The 23,849-nt window shown below is 40.8% G+C and overlaps 1 protein-coding gene across 1 annotated transcript in view; it reads left to right on the top strand.

Moving 5' to 3' along the window:
• Positions 1–338: 338 nt before the first annotated feature.
• OXCT1 (3-oxoacid CoA-transferase 1) overlaps positions 339–23,849 on the top strand; it is a 142,943-nt gene continuing 119,432 nt past the window's right edge. Inside the window, exons 1-7 of the mRNA XM_081233215.1 lie at positions 339–482; positions 4,424–4,532; positions 6,928–7,018; positions 11,581–11,716; positions 15,313–15,462; positions 20,858–20,964; positions 23,379–23,439. Of these exons, the coding sequence (XP_081089341.1) occupies positions 405–482; positions 4,424–4,532; positions 6,928–7,018; positions 11,581–11,716; positions 15,313–15,462; positions 20,858–20,964; positions 23,379–23,439 (732 nt within the window). The 5' untranslated portion in view covers positions 339–404. The remainder of the gene's footprint in view (positions 483–4,423; positions 4,533–6,927; positions 7,019–11,580; positions 11,717–15,312; positions 15,463–20,857; positions 20,965–23,378; positions 23,440–23,849) is intronic.

Below are 23,849 nucleotides of genomic sequence, written 5' to 3'. Positions count from 1 at the left end.
GGGAAGGCCCTCCTGCGCCGCCCGAACGCTAGGCCAAGGCTTATCCCTGACCTTGGTAAAGACAGATACCCGCGATAGCTCAAAGCCGAGGAGCTGCGGCGGCAAGGGCGCGCAACACTACGGTCTGGAATACGCCCGACGCGAGGAAGCATACGAGCGCGGCCGGGCCAGGACTTTACCCGTGATCCGCCCCGGCCGCGGGCCCCTTCCAGCATCTCTTCTCCGTCAGCCGGAGCCCGGCCCTGGAGGTCCCAGGACGTCACCGAAGCGCGATCAAGCCTCCAGCCCGCCCCCTGCGCGCCTTCTTTTTCCTCCCGTTCGGTGACGTGGAGGCCCGGGCCGCGCCTGCTGACACACTCACACGCTCGCTTCGGCCGGGCCTGCGCCTACCCCCCCGCCCAACCATGGCGGCTCTCACACGCCTCTCCTCCAGCCTGCGGTTCTGCGCCTCCGCCCGCCGCCCCGGGGGCGCCTGGTCCAAGGTAAAAGTGCGGGTGAAGAGCAAGGCCGCGAGTCGAACGAGTGCGGACGAAACCCCGAGTGGTGCCAGCGTTTTCTCCTCTGCCCGTACCCACCCGCTCCAGTCTGGGAGCCGTCATCCTGGGCGCAGTACTCAGGGCCCCGAGACGCGACGACGCCTTCCTTGCCTGGCCGCTCTGTCGCATGGCCTCCTTGGCTTGGTTCTACACCTGCTTTCCCGATGGGGCGAAACGAGGCAAAGAAGCGCGCGGAGAGGCTGAGGGGCAGGAGGACGCCTGGCAAAGCCGCCGCGCCCTTCGGGGCACGCGTCTCCGCTTCGCTGGCAGCCTTCTGGGAAGGGGCTCTGGCGGCCGAAACGGGACGAGGAGGGTTCGCTTGTTTAAAGGGGGCAAGGGGCGACGGCTGTAGCTGGTAGGTTTGCGCTCCGATTTGGGAATCTCGGGGCAGGGGCGCCCCTAGAGGCCCGGAACCCAGCGCTGGGCTAGCCAGGGGTCGGCTTGAGTTCACCGCCAAGGGGATGGAACGCTGCGCCCCACCATCCAGATAGGGCTGCGCCGCACCTCGGCGGTGCGACGGGGAACCCGGACTGGAGCCCTTGCCTGGTTGTTTACCTCCCCACGCGGAGGAGCCTGTAGAGGATAGGCGGTGGCTAGAGCGCGGGCTTCGGGCGCCGGCGTCCCTTCTTCCGAGGCTCCTCGGGATTTCCGATTTCAAAGCCTTTTGCAAACCTTGTTTCGCCTTCACTGCAAACACTTTACGAGTGGTAGTATCCTGAGGCATTCGCGCCGCGATTGTTGGCTGATGTGTGGTCTTTTTTTGCCCCATGCTCTGTCCCCGCCAGTAAGCCCACGTCCCGGTGCGGTTCCTATTCCGAGTCCTCGGACAGGACCAGATCTCTGAGTCTTGGAGGGTAGCTTACCTCGGCTACGTCCATCACCACGGGAGCCTTTTCCTTGGAAGAGACAAGGAAAAGTGATGTTTTTACTTAGCAGCGTTTTGAATAATAGTTCCGAGCTTGAAAGCGTGCCTTGCACACTTGAGTACTCACAGGGAACTCCTGCCCCGTCCCATTGCTCTTCCTTCTTCCCCACGTCCACTCTCTGAGAGCGGTGAACACAGAGGGGCCACCAAGCCCCGTAGGTAAGTGCTAGGATGATTAGAATCATCCTATCATCCCAAATCATCCTAGAACGGTTTACTCATAAATGCTTCTTAAGAAGCATTTTGATAATTGCAGATAGCTTTGGATATGTAAAGCATTATTAAAAGGGAATTCGACCTTCAGTCAGATGGCTGTGGGCGCTGAAACTAATGCAGATCAGGACACAGCGATATCCTTGGGCCAAGGTAAATATCATTCTTTCTTTTGACAGTTAATTATTTGCCTAAGTGTAACTTACTCATTTTCTTCAGTATATTGTTAAACTATTCCCGAAACCCAGCAAACCTCTTCTTAGAAACCTCTTCTTAGATGGCCGAGCTACAAATTACGGGTTTTTCTGTATCTCATCTCTCCTCTCAGGTTTGATTATCATAGGTCCAACTCCAGCTTCCCTGTGTTCCTTCGGTGCTTGGCACTTAGGGCTCTTACTCCTTATTTAGCCCTTAAATCCTTACCTCCTGCTTGCATTAACTGTGACACTTGTGTACTTGTGTAACTTTTTGAATGTGTGTACATTGTCTTCATAACCAGATGAAATTTGCAGAGACCATATTGTATGCCTTATTCTCTGTCTCTCTCAACATTACACACTACCCTGCATAGAATAGACACTCAACACGTTTCATAGGTGGATGAGAGGACGCTGTGGGAAACTTATGTGGTAACCTTGAGATTTTTTCTGCTAACATACCCAACAGGTAAAATGAGATAGTTTTTTTTCTTTTTTATTTATGATAAACATGTCTTTCAAACTTGAGTTTGCATCAGAATTACCTGGAGGCTTTATTAAATAGATTGCTGTGTTCATCCCCAGAATTTCTGATTTAGTAGGTCCTAGCTGGAGCCCCATACTCTGCATTAATAAGTTCCCAGTTGATAATGCTTCAGGTCTGAGGACTGCACTTTCAGAGCCATTGCCATTGACTTCGACTAAAATAGACTGTTGACTTAAAAAATATATATATATATATGCACAACGTGAGAGTTGCGAGTTAAGTTTTATTTGAGGCAAAATGAGGACTGCAGCCCAGGAGACAGCGTTTCAGATAACTCTGAAACTGGTCGGAGGAGGCCAGGGGAGGGGCCAGGATATTTAGAAGTTTTGCAACAAAGAGCAGGTAATTGGGAACGTCAAAAGATTGTTGTTAAATAAAGAAAACCAGATATCTCAAGTTAAGGAATTTAGCACTTTTTTTCTCTGTATGGGAAGATGCAAGATTCTGGGCTCACTGAAATCACTCCTTTGATATGCACCTATCTGGGGCCTGTATTTTCACATCCTGAGTTTCCTCAGGGCTCCCTACAGGGAGTGGCTGCAGTCTGATGGCTGCTAGATGGTAGGTATTCTTTTCAGCCCTGAGTTTTTTCAGGGCTCATCAGCTCACATTGGAGGGCTTGCAATCGCTGGTGACGGTGACATTCTTTGTTTACTAATATGGCAGGAAATATTCAATTTCTCAGCCTACTTATTCAGATTATCAGACTTTTAATTTCTAAGATTAAAAATATGTTTTTGTGTGTATGTGTGTGTTAAGACAGAATCAAATAACTCCTTGCTACTTGAGGGTAGGGAAGAGGAGAAAGCTGTCTGTAACTCAAGCCCTTTCCTTTCTATCCCCTCCTCTACTTATTTACCCGTGTTTGGGCAGTGTGCCAGGGTATACCAAGCTCCTCATCTGACCTTGACCAAGGTTGAAATTTAAAAGGACAAAGGTCATTTGGGCAACCTATACCTTTGCAGGTCTCATTTGACTTTCAGTATAGTTCTCTTAAATTTTCTTTTGTATTAACTGACACTTTTTATGAAAGGAGTTTTTGGAGGAAGAAAAGAATGACAGCTCATTTTTGCTGCTACTTTGACCCCCTCGGGCTCTTTGTCTGGGAGACTGATAGGCTGTGGCTGTGAGTTTACAACCTCGTTGGGCTGGTTAAGGGACAGCATCTCAGGAGTCAGGTGTCATTCTCTTCTACTCCCTCTCTTTTTAGGTTGATTATATAATGAGAATAAAGGAGAGAGGATGTTGAGTATGAGTGATTGATTGCAACACAATCGACTTTATCATTTTTTCCTGTCCATATTGTGGATGAAGTGTAAAGAGGGAAACAGTTTAAAACTGATGGTGAATGCTCGCTAGATAGCCTGATTTGCAACAAATAGTACACTGGGGTAAGACTAACCATGCCTCACTTGCAGATAACAGTGTGCTAATTTTCTCCAGCATCCATAAACTTCAGGCCCCTTAGGGGAATGAGTTTTTTGGTGTGCTGTTCTTTACTTGTCCTTTCAGGAGGCATTCTCTGACACCCAAGATTGGATCAGGGTCCAAATGTGTAGTATTTGTAGTATTGAGAGCAACAGTTGTGTCTTAATCCTTACTATCGATAGATTGAAATAAATAGTGCAGAACTTGGCACATAAATTTTGGCACAGTAAATATTTGTTGGTTGTGTTGCTATCAGAAATCGATGCTTGATGACACCGACATTGTGAATTTGAGTCCCAGTATACAGGTTATCTACTTTCTTTCACTCTTCCGAGGGGCCGCAAATGACACAGTTTTCCTTATATAATAAAAGATATTGGTCATAAGGGGATTATGGTGATAATCTGTGGATAGAGTATGTCCATCCTACTACTAAGATGAACTACTTATAGCCCAGTTCTTTCAAAGATGAGCTAGTGAAATTGTATAGATAAAAATTGAATACATCGCTATACATGGAAAGCAGATGCATGTTTCTAAATGTTTATTCACTTAAAAATGTTTTTTAATGTTTTAGGGATGTGTTTGCTACTTTTCAACCAGCACACGTCTCCATACCAAATTTTATACGGATCCAGTGGAAGCGGTAAAAGACGTCCCTGATGGTGCAACAGTACTGGTTGGTGGTGAGTAATAGTATTGTTTTTCTTTTTATGGTAACAGCCTTATGTTTTCAGCAAAGCAGGGAAATTACAGTGGCAACGTATGTAGATTAGAAATGCCAATTATTTTATTACTTAGTTTATAAATGCCAATTATTGGAAATGCCAATTATTTTATTACTTATTTATTCATTATCTTATTTTTATTTATTTATTACACATTATCTATTTTTTATTACAGTGTCCCCTTCCTGAAAGCTTAGCAAGGTTTAGCACTTTATGTTTTACCTTTTCTTTCCTTTTGTGTTTCTTTTTCTATTATTTTGAAAAGCTGACACCTTAAATGGTGGTATCTTTTTTTTTTTTTTTTTTTGTGGTACTCGGGCCTCTCACTGTTGTGGCCTCTCCCGTTGCAGAGCACAGGCTCTGGACGCACAGGCTCAGCGGCCATGGCTCATGGGCCTAGCCGCTCCGCGGCATGTGGGATCTTCCCGGACCGGGGCACAAACCCGTGTCCCCTGCATAGGCAGGTGGACTCTCAACCACTGTGCCACCAGGGAAGCCCTAAATGGTGGTATCTTATTAGTAGCTTTGAAAAATCCCTAGATTCTTGGGAATTCATTGATCTCATCAGCCCACAGCTAGTCACTCCTTTTGTTTCTCCTCATTTTATGAGTTTGAGAGCACATATGCCTCAGTCTGTTAGTGAGTCTCCCAAGTTCTTTGCTTCTCTTTGTTTGGAATGTCTTTTAGCACCACTGTCTCGCACTCATTAAACTTGCTGCCTGATTCTTATATTGTACATTTCTTTGGATTTCTAGGCCTTGGTCACAAAAATCAAGGCTTATTTATTTATTTATTTATTTTGCTTTAATAGCTGCCAATTTAATATCTCATTGTACAGTTATAAAGTACCGTGTTCAACTACTCCTATATTGGTGGGCCTTCAAGTTAAGTCCATCTTTTTGTACCCAGAAAGTTTCTTCAATAAACATGCTTGTTCATAGATTCTTGCTTCCAACAGCTTTTGTTTAGATCTGGGGGCAGGACTAAGGGAGTAAATAAAAGATGAAGAGCTGGTGAGGCACCCAGAAATGAAACAGCAGGAAGCTGTTGCATCTTCCCAAAGCCTTGGGAAAGTGGACTGCCGTGTCCTGAGGCAACCTTGCTGAGAGGTCCATGCAGCAAAGGACTGAGGCCTGCTGGTGTTGGAGGGTCTCCTGCAGAGGCAGGGGGTGGCTGTGGCTCACCGCGAGGACAAGGACACTGGCAGCAGAAGTTCTGGGAAGTACTCCTCGGCATGAGCCCTTCCAGAGTCCGCCATTAGCCCCACCTCAAGGCTTATTTTTAAGGCTGCTCTTCATTCATTCAACTCAGCAGTCATTGAACTTTAGACCCAATACCATTTGAGGAATTATGGAAGATGTAAGGAAATGAAAGTCATTGGCTTAGGCTTCTAGATCTGCAAAATCTGCTCAGGCATGTAAAACAAACATGCTTGAAAAACTGACTGTACAAAGGTTCAATTTTAAAGTGGGAAAATAATAGATATGTAGTTAAATGCAAGAAGAACAACCTGTAGCCGTATTAACACGTTGCACTTGGCCTTATACTTACGAATCAAGACTTGACGGTGATGTCTGGTACTATATAACTATGTAAAACATTTGGATACAGCTGTGTGACCATTTATTTTTTTTGAGGTTAATCTGTGCTTTTATTTGCCAGTAGACTTAACCAACGTGGCCTGCAAACTTTTTTGATCTAAAAGACACATTTTATATCACAATCCAACCAACATACACACGTATAAAATATGTATACATATATAAGTGAAACAAAAGTTTTGCCAAAAATGTCTATCCTGAGTGTTAATTCTTTTTTTTTTTTTTTTGAGACTTTTTTTTAAGCAGTTTTAGGTTTACAACAAAATGGACAGGAAGGTACAGAAATTCCCCATGACCCCCCTCCCCACACATGCATAGCTACTATCAAGAGTGGTAGCTTTTTTTTTTTTAAACCAGGGATGAACTGCCTTGGTACATCATAATCAACAGGTCCACGGTTCATCTTAAGGTTCACTTTAATGAAGTGAATAGTGTTGCATGTTCTATGGGTTTGGACAAAAGTATAATGACATATATCCATCATTATAATGTCATACAAAGTATGTCACTGCTCATAAAAACTTATGTACTCTGTGTATTCATCTCCCCTCTCCCCTCAAATTCCTGGCACCAGGAATTTGATCTTTTTATTGTGTATTTATTAAGTTGCTGAGATATGCCTGTGCATTTTGCTTAGTAGGTCTAATAATGTGCTGGTATATTTTCTTTTTTATTAGAAAGAATGACACATACATTTCCCTAAAAGAACATTACCCTCTACACAAATTGTTTATCTTTTTGGCTCATTATAGGTTTTGGGTTATGTGGAATTCCAGAGAATCTTATAGGAGCTTTGCTAAAGACTGGAGTAAAAGGACTAACTGCAGTCAGCAACAATGCAGGGTAAGCGTGCATTTTTAAAACAATTGGCTTGAAAGAAATGACAGTCCTCCATGATACTGAAATGAAGTTTACCAGTGAAATGAAAAATTTCCCTATTGACAAGAGCAGTATGCTCAAGGGTCAAAAGATAATGTTTATTAGGACTTGCGCCACAGTCCAGTGGTTGACTCCACGCTTCCACTGCAGGGAGCATGGGTTCGATCCCTGGTCAGGGAAACCAAGATCCTGCAATGAAAAAAAAAAAAAAAAAAAGTATGTTCAAATTGAGTCCTTCATTTTAAAATTTAAAGATGTTCCTTTATGTTGTATGTTATTGTAGGTCTTTATAAAGGAAGATCGACATCCATTTTAGATCTGTTTCACGTCTTTTCTTTTGGTTATGCCCGTACCCTAGATGATACATAAAGAATACCATCAATCATTACACATGTTGCTGGTCTTGGTAAAAGGAGGAGGGTATGCAGCTGGCACTTAAGACAGTAGGCTCACATATCAAAATGGTAAAAAAATGAGCCATAAAATTTTAATGATGTATGGCCTGCATATTAAGATATATTTAGTTATCAAGGAAAAAGCTATTTTTGTGCAAAATGGTAAATTGTCAGCTCTCCTTTAACAATGAAAGACTTTAAAGATCTTAAAAATGAAAGAAATTAACTGAATTGGCAGTTTAGTCTGTTATCATAAAAGCAATTTAGAAGAAATAACACAGATTATTTAGGAAACAAAACTGATCTACATTTGTGCTCATTTTTTCCTTTGCTGAGTTTATTTATGCTATTATTTTCATTTGGAAGTCTCTCCACTTCTCTGCCTATCCACATCTTTCCCATCTTACAGAAGAAGCCCTATCTAATTATAGAACTGCTCTAGCCTTCATTGATCTTTCCCCGTTCTGAATTCCTTTGGAGATGGTTAGCCTTTCTTTGTGTACTGAATTGTATTTATTATCTCTGATGTATATTACAGGCCAATCCTGTTACTTGGAGTAGTTTTCTTTTTTCTTTTTATTTTCTGGCTGCTCCACGTGGCATGCGGGATCTTAGTTCCCCAACCAGGGATCAAACCTGCACCCCCTGCAGTGGAAGCATAGAGTCTTAACCACTGGACCGCCAGGGAAGTCCCTAGAGTAGTTTTCTATTTCCTGCTATGCTTAGCCTATAGTCTCAGAATCACCGAGAGTTGGAGCTGGACGGGATTGTAGAGATCATGTTCCAGTTCCCTCATTTAACAGGGGAAACTCATCTGTAATCAGGGAAGTAACTTGTTCATGATCACTTGACATTTCTTAAACACATCCTGTGCCCTTTGAGCTGACTTTATATTTATTAAAAATACTTTTGATTATCAGTACTTGGTTGGGTTTTCCTGTTAGCTCAGTGCTTACAAGGAGTGGTGTAGATCAATGTGAATTCTCCATGCAGAGTAAGTACTGATAACCTGCTTCGTTGAACTCAAAGAAGGTACTTTGCACACCCTCACTGGCAGTTGATTCTCAAAATTAGAGGAGTTTAAATCCTTGAGGTCTATAGGGATGAGGGCTTTGTTTTGGTCCTTAGAGTCAGATAAATGAGGACAACTTAGCATCTTTTTTGGAGAACCAATGACATGGTTTGAGTTGTTGGGTAAATGTAGAGAACATGGAATTAGAAGTAATGGTCATCACCAATATGTGGAATCGAAAAGAATGATACAAATGAACTTATTTACAAAACAGAAATAGACTCACAGACATAGAAAACAAACTTATGGTTACCAAAGGGGAAAGGGGGCAGGGGAGGGATAAATTAGGAATTTGGGATTAACAGATATATACTACCATATGTAAAATAGATAAATAAGGACCTACTGTATAGCACAGGGAAATATATTCAATATCTTGTAACAACCTATAATGGAAAAGAATCTGAAAAAGAATGTATGTGAATATATAACCAAATCACTTTGCTGTACACCTGAAACCAATACAACATTGTAAATCAACTATACTTCAATTAAAAAAAAAGAAGTAATGGCTATTTTCTCCTTTAGAAAAAGACTCCATCTATATAAGTTCTGCCTGAATTGGGAAGTCTTTCCAAAGCTCAGGATTCCTGATTGTCTGCTTTTGTTTTATTTGCTTTTAATGACCACTAAGACCTGTTGGCCTGAGGTACCACTTACTTTGCTATGGAGTATTAACTGTTAGTCTTGATAAAACAAACCCTACCTTAGGATCATTCAGATGAATTAATACTTTGATATGGATTGATTAGGAAGGCAGGAAAATTGCAGATGTTCCTTTGATTTTTGGAAGACTTTGACATATGAATTACAAGCCTGTGTAAACCAAAAGTTTCATGATATGCTATATGTCAACCAATTAAATCACAGAGCCAAGGGAAGAATAGGTGTGCTATATTAGTTATTTTCATTTCCTCATGACAAGGTAATTTTGGATTACAGTTCTTGAAGGTGGGGATTTAGACAGCTCCAAGGACAGCCCCACTTCCATGTAGAAGACTAATAAATACTGACAGGTAATATGTACAGCAGTCCTCCCTGATCCATGATTTTGCTTTACGTGGTTTCAGTTACCTATGGTCAACCTTGGTCTGAAAATATTAAATGGAAAATTCCAGAAATAAATAATTCATAAGTTTTAAATTACAGGCTATTCTGAGTAGTGTGATGAAGTCTCGGGCCCTCCTGCTCTGTCCTGCCCTGGATGTGAATCATACCTTTGTCCAGTGTACCCCTCCAGTTGGTCACTTAGTAGCAGTAGCCACCCCTGTGATCAGATTCATGGTCATCAGATCCACTGTTGCCGTATCCTCGGTTATCAGATCCATGATCTGTATCGCAGTGCTTGTGTCCAAGGAACCCTTATTTTACTTAATAATGGCCCCCAAGTGCAAGAGTATTATGAACAGTGGAGAGCTGTTTCCTCCAGCCCTGGGCCTGATGGGATGAGGGGAGGGGGCTGTTTGGACCCAGAAGAAAGCCTTATGGAGAGGGCTCTCCAATGTGCTGCAGCCGGCCAGGGAGAGAGCCAAGGGAATAGATGTCCTGCTACCATTCTCCCCCCTCACCCCTCCACCTCCTTGGTGGTGCCTTTCACTGGCTGAACCCAATCAGCAGTGGATGGGCCCAATCAGAAGCCAGAGGGCAGGGCACTCCATGATTCAGTCTACACAGTGCAGCTGCCCCAGGCTAGAGGTTGGAGAATGGATCCGGAGGGACACATAGCAAATATCCAGCATGAAGACTTGATGATTTTCATTTTTATTACAAAGGAGCCAGTGAGGAGGGGAAAAGTGAAATCAAGCAATAAATTCATTTGACAAATGGTCAACAGATGTTTATGTAGAACCCTATCTGGAGGAAGAGTTTCCAAGAGAGACGGAAAGGCCAGTTCAAGGCCCCTAGACAGGATGTCTGGTGTGTTTGAGGGACTGTAAGGAGGCCAGCAGAAGTAGAGAAGTGAGCAAAAAGGAAAATGGGAGGAGTGAGGTCAGAGGTGTGAAAGGGCATCCCATCCCATCCCAGGGGGCCTTGCAGTCCACTCTAGAGACATTTGCTTTTTTTACTCTAAAATAAATGGGTACCAAAGCAGGGTTTTGAGCACAGCAGTGACATGATCTGACATTTTATTTTATACTTGTATTTTTGGCTGTCATTTTATGAGTAGATTGTAGCAGGCAGGAGTAGAAACAAGAAAGGTTATTGCAGTATCCCGGCAAGAGATGGGCTGGTCCCAGAGAGGGAGTGAGAAATGCTCAGATTCTGGATAGATTCTGAAGGTAGAGTCAGGATTTTCCAATAAGGTTGCTGTGGAATGTGTGTGTCAGAGATCACACCATGAATTTTGTTCTGAAGTAGTGAGGATGGGGCTGCCATCAGGTGAGATGAGGAAGGCTGCAGATAGAGCTGCATTGAGGGGAATAGAATTGTTTACCTGAAGAACTGAAGGCCTAGCTAGATAGTAATTAGCAGTAGGTAAAAAGCAAACAAAAAACGTAAAGCATTTTGTGTAATGTTTTGCAAGAGCGACTTTTTAGTGATTTGTCGCCCTCTAGTGGACAAGTGTGTTATCAACCTTCAGGGAATGCTCACATCTCAAAAATGCACTCTTGAAAATACTTGCTATTTAGGCTTTAGTTTTCTTTTGAACCAAGTAAGAATAAATCATGCAGGTATTTCTTTTACACCCATGGTGGGTGGGAAATGTTATTAGATTCAATATTGGAAGCTAGGAGTATAAAACAAGTCTATCAGGAGGTTGACAGTTACCTGTTACCTGAACTACTTTAAGGTATTCAGTGTGTCAGGACAGTTGAGGGGAGGTTAGAGGCTTGGAAATGCATTCTGAGAATTAGGAAGGAGTTAGTTGAGCGGGAATGGCCACTTGTGGGCATGAGAAAAATGAGGAGGGAGAGTGAAGTCGAAGTTGGGAGAAAAGGAGGTTGTCAGGAGAAATATGAGTGGCTTGTCATATAAAATTTCAAGTTTTTGAATGTAAGTGATATTAATATTCTATCAGATGTCCCTTTGATTGTAAGCTGCTTGCATTTTCCTTCTAGGGTTGACAACTTTGGTTTGGGCCTTTTACTTCGATCCAAGCAGATAAAACGCATGATCTCTTCATATGTGGGTGAAAATGCAGAATTTGAACGACAGTATTTATCTGGTGAATTAGAAGTAGAGCTGACACCTCAGGTAAAAAAAATTCTTTTTTTTTTTTTTTTTACAATACTAATTTATTTTAAAATTTACCGTTTTCTTCCTAGAAATTACATTGTGTAAGAGAGGTAAGGTAGAATGCTCTTTTGCCAAATCAAGGAATTGTGTTTATAGGTCACACCTCTTGATTGCTAGAGAATTAATATTTTGTTGCTGTGCACTGAAAAAGAAGGTGAAAATATCTAGGCTTCAGGATAAAATTTTAAGTTTGGCACTATAATGTGTATTTCATTGGAGTGTGCAAAAGAAATTGCTGGAATGTTTGATTGTCCTAAAAGTCAATTCCTATGAATCACAGAATTAGAAATTTGTGGGGAATCTGGTCTTGCTGAGACATAAGAAAGTAAAGGCCATGGAGGGATTATATCACAGAGTAAGTGCTGGGCTCAGAGCCCAGGTGTCTAGAGAGCTGATGCCATTACAAAGGAAGCAGTGATTACAATTAATCTAGCAAGTTTCTGCTCACTTTATACACCATTTCCTCTCCTAACTGATTGAAGAGTTTGTCACTGAGCAAAGTTTTTGAAGCCAGATGAGTAAAACAAGGGTCTACAGGTTGTATACATTACTCTTCCATTTTGACATGGTCTGCCTTCATCTCTGAAACTGAGCCCACCACTCTGCTTTATTTTGTCAACAGAATGTATTATTACCACTGACTTCATCAAATTGGTAATAATGTAATATAGCAGAATTAAAAAAATTCAATCATTAAATCACTGTATATGCTTATCTGGAGAGAGCAGGCATGGGAGAACTGTTTTTTCTACCTGAAGCTTCACAGTGTTTTTCCAAGTCACACCTGATCACTCTACAGTCTTGGCACCTGTGCCTCTCATAGCATTACACATGCTTGATTTATCCAATCTTCATTTAAAGTTTTTTGAGAATAACAAAAGGTGTACTATCTTCATCGCTTGTGCTGCTTTTACAAAATACCACAGACTGGGTGGCTTAGAGAAGAGAAATTTATTTCTCACTGTTATGGTGGCTGAGAAGTACAAGATCAAGGTACAGGCTCATTTGGTTCTTGGTGGGGGGAGGGGAGAGAGGGAGAGGGACAGTGACAGGGAGAGGGAGAGCACATGCAAGTGAGTGCTCTGGGGTCTCTTATTACAAGGACACTAATCCTCTTTTCTTTTTTTTTTTTTTTTTTTTGCGGTATGCGGTCCTCTCACTGTTGTGGCCTCTCCTGTTGCGGGGCACAGGCTCTGGATGCGTAGGCTCAGCGGCCATGGCTCATGGGCCTAGCTGCTCCATGGCATGTGGGATCCTCCCAGACCAGGGCACGAACCCGTGTCCCCTGCATCGGCAGGCGGACTCTCAACCACTGTGCCAGCAGGGAAGCCCCACTAATCCTCTTTGATCAGGGCCCCACCCTTATGACCTCATTTAACCTTGTTGCACATTGGGGGTTAGGGCTTCAACATGTGAATTTTGGGAGAAGGGGGGAACACAAATCTGTCCATACCATATAGTTTTCATCTTCACATTATAGGCTGAGGTAACATATCCTTTGAGTTGTGGAGATATTGAAAATTAACTTTTCAGTTACCTTTTTAATCTTTTTTTTTTGTTTTTGACTGTGCTGGGTCTTTGTTGCAGTACGCAGACTTCTCTAGTTGCGGCGCACGGGCTCTAGAGTGCGCGGGCTCAGTAGTTGCAGCACAGGGGCTTCTCTCTAGTTGTGGCGCATGGGCTTAGTTGCCCCGTGGCATGTGGGATCTTAGTTCCCTGACCGGGGATCGAACTTGCGTCCCCTGCATTGGAAGGTGGATTCTTAACCACTGGACCACCAGAGAAGTCCCTGCTTTTTTTTTATCTTTTGCATTATCCCTTATTTTGTCAGAACGCACATACATGGGAAAGGAACTTCCTTAATATTTCTTTCACATTCTTCCTTTAAGCTGAAAGAAGTCAGAATTTCCTGCCCCAACTTAGTGGTGCATGAGTAAACATTGGCTCTGGGAACTCATTTTGCAGCCTGAGAGCCAGGGAGGAAGTGCTGATGAAGTGGTAGGGATTAGGACTCCCTTGGGGGTTGGATGTGGTGTCTTGGTGGTACCTACAGGGGGCCTGTATGTGGCAACAGTCGATCTTCATGCCTTTGCCCAGTTGGACAAAGAGGAGTATAGTATTCAGGGAGGGTGGACATAAAAAATATTTTAAAGTAGGGAGTGTTATTATGGTTGTTTCGATGATTTAATTTTTGTGGATGTTATTAACTTAAAATACCCAAAGTGCAGGGAAGAGTCACCTCTGTCCATCAGTTAGAACAGAGAACCAAGTATCTGGAAGGTTTTCAGTTACATCACAGGTCCATCCTTCCTCAGAATATCCCGCCTATTCCAAATGACTCAGTGTCTGAAATCCCAGCTGTTAATCCCTTCTTTGAGTTTAGTATTTAAAGGCCCCAGTTCAAGTGAAAAATTGTTTTCAGGTTGGGACAATATTAACACACCATCATTAATATCTAAACCTAGGGAATTCCCTGGCAGTCCAGTGGTTAGGGCTCCGTGCTTCCGCTGCAGGGGACACGGGTTCGATCCCTGGTCGGGGAGCTAAGATCCCACAAGCCGTGTGGCACAGCCAAAACAAAACAAAACAAAACAAAACAAAATCTGAACCTATTCTTACTACTGGTTAGCTAGTCAGTTATCTAGTCTGAATATGATGTAGCTAGACCGTAACAAGATGTTTCACATTAGGGAAAGTGTCAGGAAACGTTTGGGTCCAGAGTTATTACCCTGTGGGAAAACCAGGTGGAAAGGCAGGTGGTGGTGGAAGAGCTGGGGAAATTAGGTTTGAAATCGCTGGTCCCTAGAAGGGGGACAAAGATGATCAGAAGAAGATACAAAAAAACTTTACATATAGCTATTCCTACTCAGAAACAAAATTTGAATCTCTCTTGGCTTTTTAAAAACCATTTTACCTGTATGTTGTACTCTTTGTCTAGCTTGAATTTTTCCTTAGTTAGATAATGTAGTAGATAAAATACTTATGAGAATGGTTTAGAATAAATTCTAGATAGGTTTGAACGTTTTACATTATATAAAACGTATATATTATATAAAATATGATATATATATATATATTATATAAAACGTATATATAATCATAACATTTTTATTAAAGATAAGGTTCAGGCCATGCCTACATAGAGCACACAGTAAAACACAAAATTTAACTGTATGTTTTTTAATGTATACAGTTAAAGTTACATACTTCAGATTTGGAAATTTATTTAAAAATATTACAGATAGACTGATGTAGAATGTGGTGTCAAGAAACCAGTGGAGACATGGAAGCTGAAAGCACTAATATACAAATAAGCAGTTTCATTAAGAATTAAGGATTAAGGATAGAGAGGTTGTTGTCTAGAAAGCTAGTAACTGTTTTACATAGATATTCTAGCCTGCGGTGTCATCGAGACAAACCAATATGCACTGCTGGGTGTGGTTTAGATGGATAAACACCTAGAAAATAGGGAAGGTGCCTGTAAGTGTTTCTGTGTCTTCAGACAGAAGTGTGTTTAATGGACTTCTGATGCAGTGTTGTTTGCTCACTTGTAGGGCACGCTTGCAGAGAGGATTCGTGCAGGTGGGGCTGGAGTTCCTGCATTTTACACCAGCACAGGGTATGGCACCCTGGTGCAAGAAGGAGGGTCACCGATCAAATACAACAAAGATGGCAGCATTGCCATTGCCAGTAAGCCAAGAGAGGTAAGAAAGCTGGATATCTCTATCAGCACAGGATTCCAGGTGGACTCGTTGGGTAACTAAGTATAAAACCACACCTATGTGAGAACAAACACTGTCATTCATTCCGTAATGTAAACATGTTAGGTAAAATTTCTAGCTAAAACTGAGCATCTGCTAGTAATTTAAATCACATAGAGAGACCAGAATAAATAAATGAGAAGAAAAGAATCTGTAATCTGTAGAAGGGGTGCAAGTCAAGATTAGTTTTATGGTAAGTTTTAAGAAATATAGGAGCGTTGATAATTGCTGATTATGTTTATGTGGAAAATAGAGTAGATGTATGCTATATATGGTATTAAATTCTTCATGCTCAGGCCCCTTCTGGATGTGATTGAAGGGGGAGAAAAAAGCCAAAGAAATCACAAGTTTGTCTACAATCTTAAAAAACGGGGTCAGTTATAACTATATAATGGAACAGAGGGTTCATATTATCTCCTTTGTCCTTCATTTTGTATACTGGACATATTTGAATAACTGAATAACTTAGTTTTATTTAAAGTGCTAGATAGTGTGGGGTATCTTTATACTGGGTGACTTCACTCACATATTAGAAAAGAATAGGGACTTATCTGGCAATCCAGTGGTTAAGACTTTGCCTTCCAATGAGGGGGTGTGGGTTCGATTCCTGGTTGGGGAGCTAAGATCCCACATGCCTCACGGCCAAAAAACAAAAATATAAAACAGAAGCAATACTGTAACAAATTCAATGAAAACTTTAAAAATAGTCCACATCAAAAAAATCTTTAAAAAAAAAAGAAAAGAAAAGAACTCTAGATCTAGATATTTGAGATACTCAGGTTTGAGCCAGTTTTTTTTTTTTTTTTTTTTTTTTTTTTTTTTTTTGCGATACGCGGGCCTCTCACTACTGTGGGCTCTCCCGTTGCGGAGCACAGGCTCCAGGCACGCAGGCCCAGCGGCCACGGCCCACGGGCCCAGCCACTCTGCGGCATGTGGGATCTTCCTGGACCGGGGCACGAACCCGTGTCCCCTGTATCGGCAGGCGGACTCTCAACCACTGCGCCACCAGGGAAGCCCTGAGCCAGCTTTTAAAATGACACAGGTCAGCTATAATTTTAGTATCTTTCCATTCTCCCTGCCCACATGGCTCATGAGCGTTAACAAATGTTGCAGAAATGCTGAGCTTATCTCTAGGGAAGTGAAAATTTAGTAAATCAAGGGCTTTTATCACCTTTCTGCTTATAGGGATGTTAGCTCTGCATGTCCGTGTTTTGAGGGAAGATAAAGGTCATGCCCTTGTCCCCTGCTGTCCAGTGTTTGTCCAGCAGCGTCCTCCATCTGGAGCTTTGCCTTTCTGATTAGAGTGACCTATATTGACTCAAAGCTTTTGTTAAAATTTTTCATACTCTATCTTCTTTCTTTACCGCCTAATTAGGTTTAAAAAGTTTTTGACAGAGTAAAGGACAGGAGCCTAATTATTAAGATGGATCTTGGTTAATATAGATAAAGAGGCCTGGCAAAATCGGGTGAATGCTTTGAGAGCTTGCTAGAAGTTACAGCATTAACTCTGCTGGTGAAAACATAGGATAGACTAGAATCTGTTCTGAATGCCTGGGTTCATTTCAGCCTGGAGTCAGGTGTAGGAATCTAGCAGTTTTGTCATTTTGTCTGCATCCCCTAGGAATACAACAATAATTTCTTGAAATGATTCTTGTTAGCTCTTTGTTGTCCTTGATTGTGGTGTGAAGAGGAAATGAGTGAATTCCTTAGGTCAGTGATAGTTATTGAGGACCTTCTGTTCGTCAAGCACTGGTCTAAGTGTGGTGGAAAAAGGGGTGTTCTAGACCAAGTCCCCCTGACAAGGAACAAATAGACAAACACACAATGTCAATACTGGAAGTGCTGTGAACACAAATCAAGTAGGGCAAAGGCAGAGAGAATGATGAGTGGTCAGGAAGGTGTGCTCCGGGCTGGGTCAGGGAAAACCTCTCTGAGTAGGTGACATTTGGTAGAGGCCTGAATAAAATAGGGAATGAGCTGGGTGAAGATTATAGGTTTGTGCTCTAGTCAGAAGGAAGAGGAAGTACAGGGTCCCAGGGCAGCCTTGCCTCATGTGTGGAACAGCAGGGCAGTGAGACTGGAACAGAGTGAATGAGGAGAGAGTGGTAGGGTTGGAGGTTAAAGAGAGGCAGGAGCCAGACCACACGAGTTTGGCCTTTACTGAGTGTGGTGAGAGAACAGCAGAGTGTTTTGAATATGGTGGGACAGTGATGGGATCTGAGTTACATTTTGGAAAGAGCACTGTGGCTGTTGGGTAGTGAGTTTTTGCTGGAGACCCAACAGCAGAAGCAGGAAGATGGATGAAGAGGCTGTTGTATTAATCCAGGTGGGAGTGGAAGGTGGTTTAGACTAAGGTGGTAACAGTGGAATTTGTGAGAAGTGGTTGCAATTGGGAAATATGTTGATAGTAGAGCCAACAGGATTTACTGAGTAAGAAAAGACAAGAATCAAGCATGCTGCTTATTGAAAAGGGCCAAGCATGGGGGTAATCAAAGAGCTCTGCCTGGACTTGGTGCTTTTGAGACATTCATTAGCTTCCAAGAGGAGGTGTTCTGTAGGCTCGAGCTCAGCTCCGGGAAGGTTGAGAGCTGGGGTAGGAACTTTGGAGGCATTAACATGTGGTGTTTAAATCCATGGGACTGGGGCTGGAGTGTAGACAGAGAAGAGCTCGTTTGCATTTAAGGGTTTAGAGGAGGCCTGACATTGAAAGGTTGAAAAGAGGAAAAGGAGCAGCAAATAAGATGGGAAAGAGTGTCTAGTGAGTGGAGAGGAAACCCAGGGGAGTCCAGTGATTTGGAAGATGGGAACTTTTACAAAGGAGGGAGTGATCAACCGTGTCAGAGTATGAAGAGGTTGGGTAAGAGGACTGGAAATTGACTATTGGATTTGGAAACGTGGAGGTCATTGGTGACCTTAAACAGTGTTTTTCTGGAGAAGAGGATTTTTCTGGAATGGTGAAAATTTGACTGGAGTGGATTCAAGAAAGGACTGAAAGATGAGGAAGGGGAGACTCTGACGTGCATAACTTTTTCAAGTGAATATAACAGCTAGTTTGACAAAGCCAATTCCTCCCCTGTTTTAAAATTTTAGAATAGTGAACACTTAGCAACTGCTGATGTGTAGACCCTTCAGGAAATTAGATAACTGGAATAGAAAGAAATGCCAATGTTTTTACTTTGCCCTGGCTTAGCATATATTTAGATGTATATGTAGTTCTCTAGATCTGTATGTAAAGGCTTCAGCTATCATCTCTGGTGATGGCTGAAATACATAAGACTTAAACTATATTGATGTGTAGGTTACAAATATCTTTCATATAATTTGTCTAAGTTCATATTAATATGATCCTTATTCATCAGTGATTCCCTAAATTCATTAATCCTTTCTAACAGGAAAGTGGGATAATGTCTTTAAGGAAACTGTTCTTTAAGAAATGATTCTGTTTTAGTGCAAATCAAAACTACAATGAGGTATCACGTGACACTGGTCAGAATGGCCATCATCAAAAAGTCTACAAATAATAAATGGTGGAGAGGATGTAGAGAAAAGGGAACCCTCCTACACTGTTGGTGGGAATGTAAATTGGTGTGGCCACAATGGAAAACAGTATGGAGGTTCCTTAAAAAACTAAAAGTAGAGCCACCATATGATCCAGCAATCCCACTCCTGGACATATATCTGGAAAAGACAAAAACTCTAGTTCGAAAAGATACATGCACCCCAATGTTCATAGCAGCACTATTTACAATAGTCAAGACATGGAAGCAACCTAAATGTTCGTCAACACATGAATGGTTAAAGAAGATGTCGTACATACATACAGTGGAATATTACTGAGCCATGAAAAGAAGTGAAATAATGCCATTTGCAGCAAAATGGATGGACCTAGAGATTATCATACTAAATGAAGGCAGACAGAGAAAGACAGATATCATATGCTATCACTTATATGTGGAATCTAAAAAATTGATACAGATGAACTTATTTACAAAACAGAAATAGACTCATAGACATAGAAAACAAATTTATGGTTACCAAAAGGGAAAGCGAGAGAGAGGGATAAATTAGGAGTTTGGGATTAACATACACACACTACTATATATATATAAATAAACAAGAACCTACTGTATAGCGCAGGGAACTATATTTAATATCTGTAATAACCTATAATGGAAAAGAATCTGAAAAAGAATATATATGTATATGTGTACATATATATGTCTGAATCACTTTGCTGCACACCTGAAACTAGCACAATACTGTAAATTAACTATAATTTAAAAAAAAGAAATAATTTTTTTAAACCATAGTTAAAGAAAAGTAAATGTACTGGAGCTTTCTCCAACTTTCTATAAAATGCACGTAATTTGTCCACTAGGGGGCGCAGTAGGAATGAAAATGGAGTTTGGCCTTCAAATGGCTCCCATCTTGTGTGGTGATGGAGAGAGGTATTGACGTTGTTTCCCCTCTTCGTTTCAATTCCCAGAGCTAAGTCTCCATGAAGAAAAAAGTAACAAAGTGCCGCGGCATAGTTTTGCTTTATGTGTCTTCTCCTCTCCCCTCCCATTTGGAGTAGAATTAAAAGTAAATAAACATACAAAAATCAGTAGCCTTCCATCAGACCAGTAATGACAGAGAGAAGGTGTAATAGAGTAAAATATAACAGTCACAGTGGTATCAAAAACCAAGAAGCACCTATGAATAAAGCTGGAAAATATATACAAAGCTTTTTCCGAGGGAAAACTATGAAACTATTGAAGGAGGAAAAAGAAGACTTTAAAAAATGTAGACCAATATTCTCACAGGTGGGAAGATATAGCATGTCAGTTCTCTACAAATTAGTCTAAAAATTTTAGGAATCCTAATTAAAATCTCAACAGAGGATGATGGATTCATTAGAAGAGACGAATGGATTTTTATAACTATTTTAGGTAGGAAAACAGTGCATTGCCCATTTCATGCAACTTACATGGTTTTCTGGGGTGGAGGGAAAGAGGGGCTCTTTTTCATGTTCAGTATGTAATTTATTCACACAAATAATAAAGTGAGTGCTAACACACACAGTCTATGCCGTAAGCATATGGAACTTTCAGTTCCTCACAATTACCAAGCTTCCTCTTGCTTCTGAGCCTTTGCACATGCTGCTCTCTCAGTGGCCTCTTCACCATTTTGACAAAGCCCTGGTTGCCTGCACTACTCTTCCTTGAAGTTTCAGTTTAGGTCTCTCCCTCCTTTTCTGACTAGGCTTGTATCCCTATTATCTGCCTCTATCAGAGCAGGGAGCACAATCAAACAAGACCTCTGAAGATCCTGACAATGCCCTCTTTGTCTCTTGCAGGTGAGGGAGTTTAATGGTCAACATTTTATTTTGGAGGAAGCAATCACAGGGGATTTCGCTTTGGTGAAAGCCTGGAAGGCAGACCGAGCAGGAAATGTGATTTTCAGGTAGTATAATGGTTTTAAAAAATGTTAAATGTAATGCATTTCAGCAACTTTATATTTCCAAAATTATGATTACAAAATGGATATCTTGATGTGTTTGGTATTTAAAATTTTATTTTAAAAATGGCTTAAAATCAAACACACCCGTGTGTTTGTATATAGGTGGGTGCAGAACCATTGCTGTGCGGTCATACTGGTTTGATGCACTTGAGGGCATCTGTTCTGATTGGTTGGTACCCATGGTGCACTGATTGTTAACTATTTGAATCTGTATATCCTTGTATATAGTCACATACAAATTTTTTTTGCCCCTGTGTACTTTAGTTGCCAAAACTAGTTACAGTGTTGTGACATGCTTAAAAAATGTGACAAAAGCACACAATTATATTTAATTTTGACAGTGTTATTTATATGCATTGTCTTAAAATGCCTGTTACTTTGATATTCTGGAAAAATATTGCTAATAATCACTTAGGTCTGTTCTTTTCCAGGCCTATTGTTGTCTTCTAGGAAATGCTTATAAAGATTATGTCTGGAAAGTTGGTTACCCTTAATAATGTTTAACTTTCATTCTCGTTATCTAGATAGCCACAGATATTAAGCCACTTAATAGATTTCAATATCTTTTGATTACCCTAAGCATACTAAATACCAAGTTTTAGTATCTTGGATTTAGGGATTATATAGTTGTTTTTGCAAATTGTGCCACGTTTGAATATACTCATAAAAGTTTTTCAAAATGTTTGGTCTTGAAGACGTCACCTGTTAGGTTACAGAAATAATTGTCTTTCTCATTATATTGGCCTTTTCCTGCTTTTAGTTAGTGATATTTTTTATCTTTACCAAATGCAGCTTTGGTATGATCACAATTAAATTATCAGTGATCACTCTCATGTTTTTGTTCATTTCTGAAGATCTTCTATGACATAATACTGTATTTGATTTCTTGAATTTAGCCAATTTTTTTGTTCATTTGTTTTTGTTTTGTTTTTGTTTTTTGTCTGGGCCGCAGCATATGATATCTTAGTTCCCCAACTAGGAATCGAACCCGTGCCCCCTGCGGTGGAAGCGTGGGTCTTAACCACTGGACCACCAGGGAAGTCCCGGGATTTAGCCAATTTTTGATATTATAACTAATTTTGGCAATTACAGAGGACATTTTGAATGTTGCCTACCTTATTTGACACCTTGATGTAATGCTTGCAAAGCTTAGTTGTTTTTTTTAAAGATTAATGAAATTGTATATTAGCAAATGGAAATGAATTATTTAAAGTATTTCCATGAGTTTATCCTGTGCTTTATTGCGTGTTATCTAAAGACTGCACAAAGGCTATTCTGAGTACAGACCTTATGCCTGTAGTTTCTGCTCAGTAGCCATTGAGCTTTGATGTGAAATGAGAGTGCTTGTCGCCAGTGGTCAGGTGGCCTAGATTCTTAAGATACTGACTTCTAGGCTGACCTTCACGTTTAGTGGGACAACTGGTACAGAGGTCTGTCTAGGCCATTGTTAGAGTGGGCAGGCTCTGCATGCCTGCACCTCAGGCCACTCTGCCCTTGGAGCTTTTGATGTTGGATGTCTGGTGGAATCCAACACGGTAACTTCTCAGAGTACACAAGGATTCCTCTCTTGAGGACACACCTATCCTTGAATCCAAGTGAAAGAAACATTGGTGGCACAAAGAGCTGTTAAGACATAGCTGTGAATTATTTCTCTTTACCAAAGAATTTTCCCTATCAATTTACACTCTCAGAAACAAAAATACATTAAAATTTTTATGATTAGAGGAAGTGCATTAATTTAGGAACTTGGGAATTCAGAACCATCAGCAAAATTGGCCGTTTCTTAAAATTTTACACCTCAGGGTCTGATGGGGGGGGGTTGTAGCTTTAAAAATTTCATTAGGAGTTGGTTCTCCACATTGATCTTTAGGACTCACAAATCACCCATGAATGTTTCAGTTAATTTCAGCAATAGGTTTCTCTTTAATAGGAGTATAATTACTATACCTTCTCATATAAAGCACTTGCTACTTTTCTTAATATTTTAACAAGAGCAACTTTAGTGAAATATTTAACTATAAAACAAAGTGGCATCTCAGGTAAAAGACTTAGAGAAATTAGTTTTAGAGTAGATTTATTAATATCCATTTTATTTTTCTGTGTATAACTATGTTGAATATGAAAAATATTCCCTCTTTCTCTTAACCCCGTAAAAAGCTATATAATTGAATGAAGTGACCATCATATTGTTTTTGTTTATAAAATAGCTATAGAACTTATCAAAAATATGATACACTCTTTTAAAAAGATTCACAAAGTCTTGGTTTACAGAAATTCTTTTAATCTATAATTAAAGCTGAGAGAGACACTTCTTATTTTTGCCATTCTTTCTCCACTTCCTTATTCCTCTAATGTAGGAAAAGTGCAAGGAATTTCAACTTGCCGATGTGTAAAGCTGCAGAAACCACAGTGGTGGAGGTAAGAGAAGAGGTTATTTCTGATTTCCTGTTGTTAATTTTCAAAGTTGATGTTATGTGTTAGTTCAAGAAAAAGTACAACGGTTCATTTTTTTCATGAAGGAGGGCAAACAATAACCACTTTTTCATTTTGGATGTTGAAGGATTCTGTTTAAATATGTCACAGTTGAAGTTTTGCTGGAACATGAGCTTTCTGGTTAGCTACGGTCTCACTAGAACACTTTGTTTGGGAATCAAGCTATTAGGCTGACCAGCTCATAAAAGTCTTGGTACTTGAGTAAAGTGGACCTTCTTGGGTGAAGTCTCCAGATGAATTTTTTTTTTCACTTTTTTCTTTTTTTAATTTATTTTTTTTATACAATAGGTACTTATTAGTTATCTATTTTATACATATTAGTGTATATATGTCAA

Source organism: Mesoplodon bidens (assembly GCF_964165515.1).
Source record: "Mesoplodon bidens genome assembly, chromosome: 4".
Lineage (NCBI taxonomy): Eukaryota > Metazoa > Chordata > Mammalia > Artiodactyla > Ziphiidae > Mesoplodon > Mesoplodon bidens.
Note: the sequence above shows the minus strand (reverse complement) of the source record. Positions and strands in the feature narration are given on the sequence as shown.